Source organism: Ascaphus truei, chromosome 12 (genome assembly GCF_040206685.1).
Source record: "Ascaphus truei isolate aAscTru1 chromosome 12, aAscTru1.hap1, whole genome shotgun sequence".
Classification (NCBI taxonomy): Eukaryota; Metazoa; Chordata; class Amphibia; order Anura; family Ascaphidae; genus Ascaphus; species Ascaphus truei.
The window spans coordinates 15,740,706-15,753,502 of NC_134494.1; the positions used below are offsets into that span (position 1 = coordinate 15,740,706).

A 12,797-nucleotide genomic window follows, 5' to 3' on the forward strand; every position below is an offset into this window, starting at 1 on the left:
GGTGGTGAATGGGTTACCCGTTGCCCTTCTTGAAAATGAGAATTAAGTTTAATACATACATACATACAGTGTAAATAGTCCAGGTCTGCATCACTCCAGCCAATACTTTTTTTTTTTTAAAGAATCCATAAAAAATAGAAAAAATTAGCGACGTTTCAGATATACATGGTCCTTTCCTAGTCTACTAATGCAGTCTAACTACGACTGCTTAATATAGTGTCTAGAGGAGAGGCCAAAGTACTTTCGTACCAAGCGTATGCTCCCTGCATCCGGGAACCCGGAACACAGCCATCTTGACTTAACTACGGTGGCCCTCTAGTTTTAAAACTTGTACCTTAATAACTTCTCTTCAAGTAGACCGGTATACCAAAGGAGTCATTTATATTCAATGGTGATTCTTCACTAATAAAGCGAAGGGTGACACATGCCCATGACGTCTTAAGGACACAAACTCTTATACGGAGCATAGGGGAAATCCCCATATCTACACACTATCAGTCCTATACATCAGGGGTGTGCAAACTGAGGGGCGCAGATTCTCTGCGGGGGCGTGGGGTTTACAGAGGCCTGCGTGCATCCCAAAGGCATATAAATTAAATGCTGGGGCAGTAGCGAAGGTCTCTGTAAACGTCACTTAGGTCTTGATTATACCAAGTGCTGCAAGGCGGCATCGCTATTCTGTGATGTCACCCAGTGCTGCCACTGAGCAGCATCTTGATTATAATGGGGAGGGAGAGCAGGGGAGGCGTGGCGGGAGGCATGGTTGTGAGCGGTTCGCACTCATTGGCTGAACCGCTCACGTGACTGCTTCCGCAAGGAAAAAAACTAATTTCTCAGTCTCTTCCTCAGCCGTGCGCATTTCAGTACAGCGTGCCGTGATTGTCGCTTGCGGTATGAGCACTTTCATTGGACGTAAGTTACTTGTTTTGGCGCTGCAGGACGTCACGCGAGTTTTTGGGTATAATCACGGCCATACCTTGGCTCAGACGGCTTCTGGAGATGCAATGCAGGGTCACGTGATGCCGCGTTGCCACGGCAACATGTCAGCATACTGGAGGGGAGGAGGGGAGAGCCAGCAGGGGAAAAAGATTGCGCACCCCTGCTATACATGGTGAACAGAATTATTGTAACTTCTTGATCAGCATATCCCATACTTGGTTTTCTTAAAGCATTACTTATTGATACAATAGACAGCATAGACATTGTGATCAGTATGTAATGCTTCTAGAATATGGGATATGCTGATCAAGATGTTACAGTAATTCTGCTCTCTATATATAGGACTGATACAATGTGTATTTATGGGGATTTCCCTATGCCCCGTATATAAGACAGTTTTTGTCCATAAGACGTGATGGGCATGTGTCATCCTTCGCTTTACTAGTGAAGACTCGCCATTCAATATAATTGACTCCTTTTGTATACCATCACCTATATGTTGTGAAATTATGAAGGTGCGTGTTTTGAAACTAGAGGGCCACCGTAGTTCAATCTAGATGGCTACGTTACGGGTTCCTGGATGCAGGGACCACACACTTGGCGCAAAAGTAATTACTTTGGTCCCTCCTCTACACACTATATTAAGCAGTTCTAGTTAGACTGCATTAGCTTGAGAGAAGACTGTGTAGGTCGGAAAAGCTTATTTTGAATGTTTTTTTGTATTTTTGATGGATTAATGCAATATTTATTATTGACTGGAGTGCTGCAGACCTGGGTTTTCAATGGTATGTGTAGGTGGACCACAGCCACCAGCTGAGCACCTGTAGCAAGATACTGTAAGTCATGCACATATCCCCTTTTTTATATGTGTGTGTGTGTGTGTGGTGTGTGTGTGTGCGTGTGTGTGCGCACACTTATGTATACATATATTTGTGTATGTTCACAGTACAAAACCTGTAAGCACATCCCTTCAATTGCAAAATCAAGTGATATTTATTATATCATTCACATCCAATGTTTTGGTCCCACTTGGCACCTTTCTCAAGACCCTCAAGGTTTCATAAGATAGAATAGGATACAATAGATATTTATTATATCCTATTAGACCTTTTAGGGTCTTGAGAAAGGTCTCGAGCGGGACCGAAACGTTGGATGTGAACGATTATAATAAAAATTGATTTGCAATTGAAGGGATGTGGATTTGTACTGTGAATATATGCAACTCAAAAAGTTGTGTTCTGTGATGGCATCCCATTTTCATCTATGTTAATACATTGCGCGTGCCTTCACCATTTCATTTTTGGTTATATTTCTGTATACATATAAATATATGTACCAACCACAGCAGCACACTGCACTTCTCTGCAGTGGGACGCTTGGACCAGAGAGCCGCGTTAATAGATGTGCCTAGAGTTCTATGTGAAATCTCTCCCCAGGCTAGGAAGGTGCCCACACCTCACAGACGCATCGCTAAGTCGCTGGGGCTATGCAGTCCAAGCCGGGGGGCTTCCATGCCCCGAGTGCAGCGGGCCTCGGAGCAGACTTTGGGCTCCATGAGAGCGGATATCGGAGCTGCGTCTCTGTCCGTGTTCGGAAACTCTTATGACTTGAATCCATGTGACAGGTGAACTCTTGGCTTGCCGAGCCCGATAATTGAAGGGACAGTTGTTACACTTGGCTCACAGACAAATAACAATGGAATCCGATTTCATATCCAAATTAAATCCGCTTTTAACCCCTTAAGGTGGTGGATTCATGGAATAGCTTCGCAACCAGAAATAGTCTAGTATACTAAGGGACTTCAAAATGACTTTTGATAGATATAAGGCTGTCCTAAATATGAAAGAGAGCCAAGAATCAAGTAGGATCTGGGGTGTCACAGCTAATAAGGGAATGGACAGACTAGTTGGACCAAGTGGTTAACTGCATTTACATTTTATGTTCTTCTGCACGTCGAGTGGGGTTGTAAGTAGACACTGGTAGTCCTTTGACAACAGGTAGCCAGTCACGTTTGAGACCCCCAAAGTATTGCTGATTTCCGTGGTCTGACTGCTCTTTCTTTCTCGGACCACAGTGATGACCATGCAACGTGCCCCACCTCCCCTCTCTCAGCCAAGCGAAGGGTCCTCTCTCGATCTGCCTTGCGGTCCCATCAGCCCGTGGCTCGGCCCATATCCGTGGGGCTCTCACGGTAAGATGGGCAAAATCTGGGTCCTAAAAGTGTAAATGTAAACGGATGTCATGTAAGATGCAGATGTGCTCAGTCAGTATGTGCGGTTAGACAGTATTGTGTTGGTAACTCACGCACATATCCACACAACTTGTACGTACAGGCATGCATGATTATAATAGTGTGTATATTTATATAAGAGATATACACAGCTTCTACATACAGATGTATGTATATAGACATACTGTATGTGGGTGGGAGGTGGTGGTCTCAGTACTCATGTTATTGAGAGGGGGGGGCAAGAAAATCTGGTCATAAAAGTTGTTGAGCGGAGGGTTGGGGAGAGAGTATGTACAGATGTAACCAGCCTTACCGTCTCCAGCGCCGTGGAAGCAATGGAGAGAAGCCGAGGCGTTGGGAGGGGGGCAAGGGGTGGGGTCTGCTGTAACAACGCGGCGGTGGGCCCTTCTTTTCAATGGTAACTCCCGCCGTGTTAATCGGTCCGGGCTGAGATCTTCAGCAGATCACGGTTGATTCCTAGTAGAAGTCCTCCACTTCATTGTCTATGTGTCTTGATGTTGGATCATACACTTGGACTATTGGAATCCCAATAGCTCTTTGTCAACTGATAATTCTGGCTGCACTTTCCAATAAGCTTTCATGCTGTTTCTCCATCTCTTGTTAACACACACACACACACACAGTACATATGTGCGCATATATATATGTACGTATACTGTTTATGCACACACATACGTTTTTGAAGTAATTGTTAAATTATAGTCCCACATTCTTAGACCTAAAGGCTGGCACCGTGTAAGTATACGCAGTAATGTGCATATCACATTTATAATCTATATCCTCCAGGGGTGACGCGGCTCCACTGGCACGAGACTCGTTGGCAGAGCCTGTACCCGACCTGCTGGGGAGCATACTGTCTGGGCAGAGCCTGATGCTGATGAAGGGCGCGGATATCGTCATCAGCCGGGACGGATCTTTAGTGGTCAAGAAGCCAGGTGAGGAACTCCTCCATGACGTCTCTGCCTGTTGATGTATCCTACACCTATGGCAGTGCCACTGGCGACACTGTCATTGTGATGTCATTCTCTGACCGAGACCCGGTGGCTGACAAAGATAGCCATGACTGTGTTTCCCACCCATGACTCTGTTGTCTCCCTGAAAGTTTCAGTCCAGCATAGCAAACTGACTTCTTTAGAAATTTTGGAAAAAAACACCTGGAAGGGTCAGTCTCTTAAAACAAAAATGAACCAAGGACAGTGACTTATTTAACCCTTTGAGTGAAGGTGGCTGCGCCCCCTTTGGCACTCGCGATCACGTAACCGCCCCATCACTGATGACGGAAATGGAGTTCCACTTCTAACTCAACGCGATCTCCCCATGAAGTAGTAACTATATCCATTGGGCACCCAAAGGGCTAATGGGGTTAAAAGGAGCTTATTTAGGCTTTTTTTTTTTCTTCAAAAAAATCGGACAAGCAGAAGACTTTTTTTTTGATGTTTTAAACTTCTAACGTTTCCATGGTAAATCAAAGCTTTGGAGATTTTTCTTTATAATCTTTATTTTCACGTTTTATGATAAAACTGTTTGTCGGTACCAGATTTGAGCTGTTGACTTTATATAGTCGTTATGAAGCCATCGTTAGCCAATCTTATAAATGGAAGTAGCTGAATTCAGTGAAACCAGGGGGAAAACGAAAACTATAATTTTATTTTTTTTAACAGGATCCAAAAAAGTGAATGTAATATTTTAAGGGACCATTTTTATATCTTTCTAAAGAAGTCAGTTACACTGATTGCAAAGTTGGTTTCCTTATTTATTTGACCTGCCGTTTCCCCTTTTAAAAGTGGGTTTCACATTTGCACTTGGCTGCCTGAGCAACTGCAATAAAGTAGCAGATAGTCCGATGGTCACTCGAGAGACCTTCTGTTGGCCATATTTGGCCTGTAGGCCACGACTTGAGAAGCCTGGCCCTGTTGTATAGTATGGAGAAGACCTCTTTAAAGATGCAAACCCAAGCAGCTGCCCAAGCCCTTCTTCATAGAATTGAACAATCTATTTGCTGTTAGCACAGGAATATTCGTTCTAGGAAGACGGATATATTTGTCTGCATTTTGTTTTTCTGGAAATAAATGATAAATTACATAGTTAACTACAAAAATTAGTACTCTTAATCTACATTATGGCATGCAATTGCTACATATATCTTGACTTTTCAATATAAAATGGAACCTATTTCTGTATGCATACAGGGAGACTCTTGCTCTTTGCATGAAGAGCCACCAAATTAATAAAGGGGATGGATAATCTGATTTATGAGGAGAGGCTAGCAAAATTAGATGTGTTTACATTAGTGCAAAGGACACAGGGTCATCCCTTAAGGTCGGAGGAAAGGAGATTTCACCAGCAACAAAGAAAAGGGTTCTTTACAGTAAGGGCAGTTACAATGTAGAATTCATTACCCATGGATACTGTGATGGCAGATACAATAGATATCTTTAAAAAAAAAGTTTGGACATCTTTTTAGAAAGGAAAGGTATACAGTGATTATGCAAATATGTAAACATGAGTAGGATTTTTGATCAAATATCATCAATAATCGTTAATAAAATTTTATTGTTTTGTTCATCACTGGAGTCTTTGGGAGTCTCGCCAGTCATCCTTGGTGATTGTTTTATCTGAGTATTATACTCTGGGGCCATTGAGTCTGCGTCTCTCAAGCACATACAGTATATTCTGCGTGTGTGCACTACATACGGGAACTTTTTGTGACCCCTTTGGGGATTCACTGTGTGTGTGTATCTATATATCTATTAACCCTTCCCTTGATGCACCTCCAGCCATTCTTCGGCTACATTCCTTACCTATTCAAGACGAGCAGTAGGGTTACTGTTCTATATTTGCTCTCCTGTAGTGTGAGCATATTCCAACTCTACTATAATACTGATTTTCTATACAGGTCCAGTGTTTTTAAAATATCTGATGCATAAAAGTATACAAATATGTGGGCAAATGGAGCTGAGGTTAAGAATTGTTGGTTCTCCAAATGATCAGTTTAATAACCGTGTGTGTGTGTGTGTGTGTGTGTGTGTGTGTGTGTGTGTGTGTGTGTGTGTGTGTGTGTATTATGGCGGGTAACAAAAGTGACAAAAACCCTCCACCATAGAGCATAATATAGCAAATGGAAATATTACTGTATATTCATTTGCATGTCTTAGACAGGTCTGCAACCCTGTCTTTCACCATTATCGCCCAGCACACAGCACTTCCACTGCAGCAAGGGATTCTGGGAAATGACATGCAAATGAGCTCACAGTGCCACCTTTTGTCTCAAGCTCATATTACACGAGCAACCCTTAAGGCTAAGGCCCCGCTCCCAGAGTCAGCGCGCCCGCAAGGCAGACAGGCGGTGCGCTGACATACACAGACCGCGATATGTGGTCTGTAGGGAGCCGGAGCGGGAGGTGGGCGGGAGTGGGAGGTTTGACAGGGAGGGGGGGCGTGGCTTGAGCGGAGGGACCCGCTACTCTCCCCCCTTGCCTCCCTCCACGGGCTCGGGCTGGAGCTGCTGATGGTAAGTAAAACAAACACACACACACACACTCATACATACACACACACACACACACACACTCATACACACACACACAGACAGAGGCAGGCACTCACGCACTCATACTCACACACACACACAGACAGGCACGCACGCACTCAGACACACACACAGACAGGCACTCACGCTGCTGTCACTCCACACTCCTCCCCGCTCCCCGAAGCCTCTCCTCCTCCCGAAGCTTCCCCTCCCCATTGGCTCACAGCCACACCACGTGACACGTCAACGCTAGGGATCACCATTTTCTTGTGTCCCATAGCGGCTGACGCGCCACAGCGTGTAGTGCGCTGTGCCGCCAGGGGGGACCGGGACCGGCTCGGGAGGATTCCCCTGCTGGTGGGGAACTCGCGTGTGGCCACCCGCGCCAACGAGCGCAGCGCGACCGAGGCCTAAGCCAATGCATGCTGCTTTAAACACAGCTTTTAAGCATAGGCTGGGGTGAGATGCAAAGCCAGTAAACCCACTCAGACATGTTTCAACCTTGATGGGTATCATCCTGGATGGCCCTCCGTCGCCTTAAACTCAACATGACTAAAACAGAGCTCCTCATACTTCCTCCCAAACCTGGCCCTACTACCTCCTTCCACATTACTGTTGGAACTACGATCATTCACCCAGTAGCCCAAGCATGCTGCCTAGGTGTCACACTCGACTCCTCTCTCTCATTCGCCCCTCACATTCAAAACATTTCTAAAACCTGTTGCTTTTTCCTCCGCAATATAACAGATACTCCCTTTCCTGTGATGCTCGACTGCTAAAACTCTGACTCAGGCCCTCATTCTCTCCCATCTTGACTACTGTAACCTCCTGCTGTCCGGCCTTCCTGCCTCTCACCTGTCTCCCCTACAATCTATCCTAAACGCTGCTGCCAGAGTCACGCTACTCTTTCCTAGATCTGTCTCAGCATCTCCCCTCATGAAATCCCTCTCCTGGCTTCCGATCAAATCCCGCATCTCACACTCCATTCTTCTCCTCACTTTTAAAGCTTTACACTCTTCTGCCCCACCTTACATCTCTTGCGTTCTTCTCAAGGATGTCTTCTTTCTACCCCCTTTGTATCTAAAGCCCTCTCCCGCCTGAAGCCTTTTTCACTGACTGCCCCACACCTCTGGAATGCCCTTCCCCTCAGTACCCGACTAGCACCCTCTCTATCCACCTTTAAGACCCAACTTAAGACACACTTGCTTAAAGAAGCATATGAGTAGCACTGTGGATATTCTGAACACATGATACATAACGCTTGGCCCCCTGCAGACGCACTTACCAGAACTCCCTCCTACTGTCTCTGTACGTTCTCCCTACCTACCAATTAGACTGTAAGCTCCTCGGAGCAGGGACTCCTCTTCCTTAATGTTACTTTTATGTCTAAAGCACTTATTCCCATGATCTGTTATTTATATTATCTGTTATTTATTTGATTACCATGTGTATTACTACTGTGAAGCGCTATGTACATTAATGGCACTATATAAATAAAGACACACAATACATACAGTAATATATCCATTTGCTATATATATTATATATTATAAACATAAAGTGTTGAGGAAAAGGGGTAATGGTAAAGGTAGATAAAAATGGTTAACGTTTCTGTTTGCCTCATACCCCTGTACAGGTGGAGCAACCTCCCAGAGAAACTTGTCCAGGGAAGAGGCACCAATAGACTGCGTGGAACCATGTTCCTCTCACTCAGGATCCCCAACTACCACCTCTTCGGCAGATACATGGAAACCCACTGGACAGCATAAACAGCTTAAGTTCCCCTCATCTGGCCTCTACTCCCTTTCTCCATCCCCTTCCCCTCCTCCGTCATCATCCTCTCCCAGAGACCTAGATGGGATTACCATGCCCTCCTCGGGAATGCCAGGGACTTCTGCATTCAGGTTGAGAAACGCTTTCACTCCAAGGGCCGTCCAGGTGCAGAGCTCTGCATGCCGCACAGCTCCAAAACCTGGGGAACATCCTCGTTTTAATGGGACTGTCCACAAGCCAGAGCCTTCAAGCTCAAGGGACCATGTGCAGTCGAAGAGGCCAGATGTCAAACATCTGTCCAGGCCATCTGTGCAGAGGTTGGACATTTCAGAGCTTCCCAGGATACCAAAGATCAAAAAGGAGACAGGTGACAGACATAATGTTGAAACCAGCAGACACCTGGAGTCATCGGCCAGCACAAGTAGAAATATCAGCCTTCCCAGTGCTTGTGTGAATCAGTTAACAGGACGGGGAGAGAGTCACCAACTGGGGAGGTTAAGCACTACAGAAAATCGCATGAAAAGCTCACGAGAGGTGTCACAAGAACAGCCAAGGCACAGTGTTGGAGTTTCCTCTAGCCACACAAGCTCCAGCAGTAGCACAGCATTACATTACTCTGGCAGCTCAAGGAGTGTGGGTTCCTTAGATGTGGGAGGAGGTGGTCTTAGGATAACCATCAGTGGTAATTCTAGTAATTCCTCTAGACAGTTCAGTCCCAGTGTGAGGGACCCCTTCCGTACATCAGAAGGTAAAACACAACAAAAATCTATGCCTCCTCCCTCCACCACCACCACCAAGAAGGAGGAGAAGCCAGTTAAAAATGAGATTTACGACCCTTTTGATCCGACGGGCTCAGATACAGGCTCGCCCGTCAGTAGCCCAGAGAGGCCTGGATCTTCATCTCTTGCAGCATCGGCAACTGAGATCACCACTACATCTCAACCCAGTGGTGTCAAAGTTGGGGCATTTCGGAGCTTTCGATTCCTCACCACCCACAGCAGCAAAGTGGGCATCTCTAAGCTCGGTCCTGACTTCTCTGATCAGTCGCCGCACAATGAGGTGCATCAAAAAGCTGAGAGAGTTGAAGAGCTTAGTCCACTGGAACCCTCTTATATAAAAGTGGAAAAGGAGATAAAGAAGGAAATAGTCAGGGAAGAGAAGAACGAGCAGACATCATTCAAAAGCTCCTGTACACTGTCTGGCTTGAAGATCACCTCTGATCTGAAACCTGGAGGAAGCCGTGGCTTCCATTTCGATCTAGAAGACCAATGTGTTTCAGTTAAGCCAGAACCAGAGCCTCTTCCAAGCAGGGTTCTCTATCAAACTACAGCTAGCAACAGACTTGTCTGGGAGTCTCCCTCACATTCCTTCACCAGTAGCCGGGACCCGGACCTACTGAAAGAAGAGAAAGCTATGGTTATTGAAGAACCAAAAACCTGCTCTAGGTCTAGAACCCGCTCTAAAGACCGAGAATCCAGATCGGCATCCTGGTCCACAGAAGAGAGAGACAAGTCCAAGTCCAAAACCCACAAGGGGAAAAGAGACCGGTCCAGCTCGGACAGCTGCGAGCGTTCCAAGAAAAAGCGGCCGAAGAAGAAAGAGAAGAAGAGAAAGAACCCTGCATCCAAGGAGACGAAGAGGTCAAGATCGAGCAGTCATAGCAGCTCTTCTCACAGAATTTACAACAGCAAGAAGAAGAAGAAAAAGAAGCGTGAGTTTAGGTCTGGATCGAGGGGCCAGTCAAGCAGCCCTGAGAAGGACAAAAGGCGGAAGCACAAGGCCGAGAAGAGCTACCTTAAAGATAAGAGCTCTCGGGTGAAAGAGAAAAAGAAGCCCAAAGAGGAGAGGGGGAGGCTACGGTCGGAGTCACCGCAGAAGACCAAGGAGCACAAGCTTCACAAATCAAAGGACAAAAGTCTGCATTTCAAAGACCAGGTAAGCTTTAAAGCGACTCTGCTGTCCCCAAACAGAGGAGAAAAGGCTGTCACGTGCACTGCAAGTGTTAAAACACAGTATCACCCAGTCAGACAAGAGACAAGAACGCCTCCGCTAATTCTACCCAAAGAGGAAGTTGTCAAAGACTCCTGCCCTATAAGAGATTTTCCAACACTGGTCAAGGAGGAAAAGGATGTCGCGTTATCCAGTGATTATGGTGATGGTGATGATGATGAGGATGATGATGTAGACAAGATGGGATCTAATAGCCCACCGTGGTCACCATCTATCTTGGATTACTTGTTTCCTGAAGACGAACCTGAGGATGTCCAAGGATCACCGTCCCAGGAGGACACTCCTCCCATCGAGGAGTTGCTTCCTAAAGCAGAGGTGGTTAGCCCACAAGATTCCCCGTTACCTGCAGACATTAAGCCTCCCAGTCCAATGTCTCCTAGCCCCAACTCCAGCCCTTCCCCAAAAACAACCGAGCCAGACACTCTTCCGGCCATCAAAATGGAGGCAGATGATCTTCAGTGGTCGCCTTCCCACTTGGACGACCTTTTGCTAAACGAGCTTTCAGATGACATGTGCTCGGTGGGAGATGCCAGCCCAGATGACGTGGACCTTGAAGAGGCCCTCATGATGAAGCGAGAAGACGATTATAAGGTTAGCAATACGACAAAGTAATAGGGAAAGATTTTGATAGCAAAAAGAGAGAGGTAGTATTGCTGCTTCACGAACAGTTTTGTGTTCAAAAGGCTCCTGCCCACGAGTGGAATATGGGAGAAAAAGGAGAGAGAGGGAGATATCATTTTTCAAGTTGAACCAGGTAATCAACAAAGGGCATGAGGGAAGTATCAGAGAAAGAAGTGTTAGAACAAGATGTCATAAGCTGAAGGTGGGAGGCTCGGGAGGCAGCAGCCTCGCAGCAGATATGGTAAAGGCTAATGTAGTAAAGGAATTAAATGTTACCTAGGCTATACATGAAGGATCAAAGCCTGGGTCAAATAAGGTGTGATGCTTCATAGCAGGTTCGAATTTAGCCCATGTGGTCCTTATTTTATGGCAATTTCTATGTTCCTCTAGATGTCACCCAATGTGGTCTCTCCCAAAAGGGAGGTAATTCCCTTTCTACAAGACAACGGAAAAGCAGATGACGAAGAGGCAGGAAACCACATTGATGAAACCAACACAAATGATGGTATATCCCTAATGCTGGAAGAAGCAGCCAGTATCTCATATAAGACAGAGACTCTCCAGGCTTCTGTGTCAAAATCCAAACCTCAGATCAAGAGGGTCACCTGGAACCTTCAGGACAACGATGCAGAGAAGACTGCAGCGGAAAAATCTCCACGTATGTACATGCCTCTAATGTCTTCTGTAGTTAAATCAGGGGTGCACAGTCTTTCGCTCCAGTTGCGGCTCTCCCCCCTTGTTTGTGCCCCCCCTCTCTTTACCTTGGCTCTGGCGGTCTGACGTCATGTTGTCATGGCAACGCGTCACCAGAAGCCGTCTGAGCTTAGGTAAGGGACCTTACAGAGACCTTCGCCGCTCCCCGGCGTTTAAATTATATGCTTCGGGAAGAGCGTGGGGCCTCTGTACGCGCTGCACTCCCCCCTCCCCCTCAGAAAATAGTAAGTAGAGCCAAATGCTTTCAGTGGAGCTGGTCTCCACTCTTAGACCACTACAGGAGAAACGTAGTAGAGAAACGGGTATATCACAGCATTATAGTGAAGTCAAGTAAAAGCAAACCTAAGCAGAACTCCCAAGATACTAGCAGGAAAATGTTTGTCCTGCTTAACCTTTTATCGGGTCCAACTTTGGACTTCCTACTAGAACATGCCATCACACACTGTGTGATGCGATTGTGTACCATCACTTGACTGAAGTTGGTGCCAATGTCTTATGCTTTTAGTGGCTAATTAGGAGGACTTCACACTTATTGTTCAATTTAATTATTGAAGGTGAGCTAAAGACACTTGCTCTGCCACACTGGAGAGCTATTATACCCAGTTCTCAGTAGAGTGCTACCACAGCATGATTTCACTATAACAGCAATATTTCTATACCATGACCTCATATCTTCTTATAGCTACACAGCAGTGGCATTAAGTTCAATGCAGATGTAGCAACATACACCAGGGTAACTCATAATATTATTATTGTATATTTAGAATGTGCCAACATATATTCCACGGCACAGTACAATAGTGTGCAGACTATACCCCAAAATTCAACATTAGCATAGTGATAGTCTGAACCCTGTTTCAATGAGCTTACAATCTAAAATATCAGGTTTTTATAGGATTTAATAGCAAAGCTGGTACAGTAATATACCTCAACATACAACATTGGAGGTACCAATGAACT

The 12,797-nt window shown here is 45.7% G+C and overlaps 1 protein-coding gene across 4 annotated transcripts in view; it reads left to right on the forward strand.

Annotated features, from left to right (window-relative positions):
* The window catches only part of PHRF1 (PHD and ring finger domains 1), a 72,211-nt gene that overhangs the window by 53,177 nt on the left and 6,237 nt on the right, over positions 1-12,797 (forward strand). For all 4 annotated transcript variants that reach the window (XM_075566796.1, XM_075566798.1, XM_075566795.1 and 1 more), the window contains 5 exons: positions 2,376-2,563; positions 3,014-3,130; positions 3,977-4,125; positions 8,356-11,093; positions 11,514-11,781. In XM_075566796.1, coding sequence (XP_075422911.1) covers positions 2,376-2,563; positions 3,014-3,130; positions 3,977-4,125; positions 8,356-11,093; positions 11,514-11,781 — 3,460 coding nt within the window. The remainder of the gene's footprint in view (positions 1-2,375; positions 2,564-3,013; positions 3,131-3,976; positions 4,126-8,355; positions 11,094-11,513; positions 11,782-12,797) is intronic.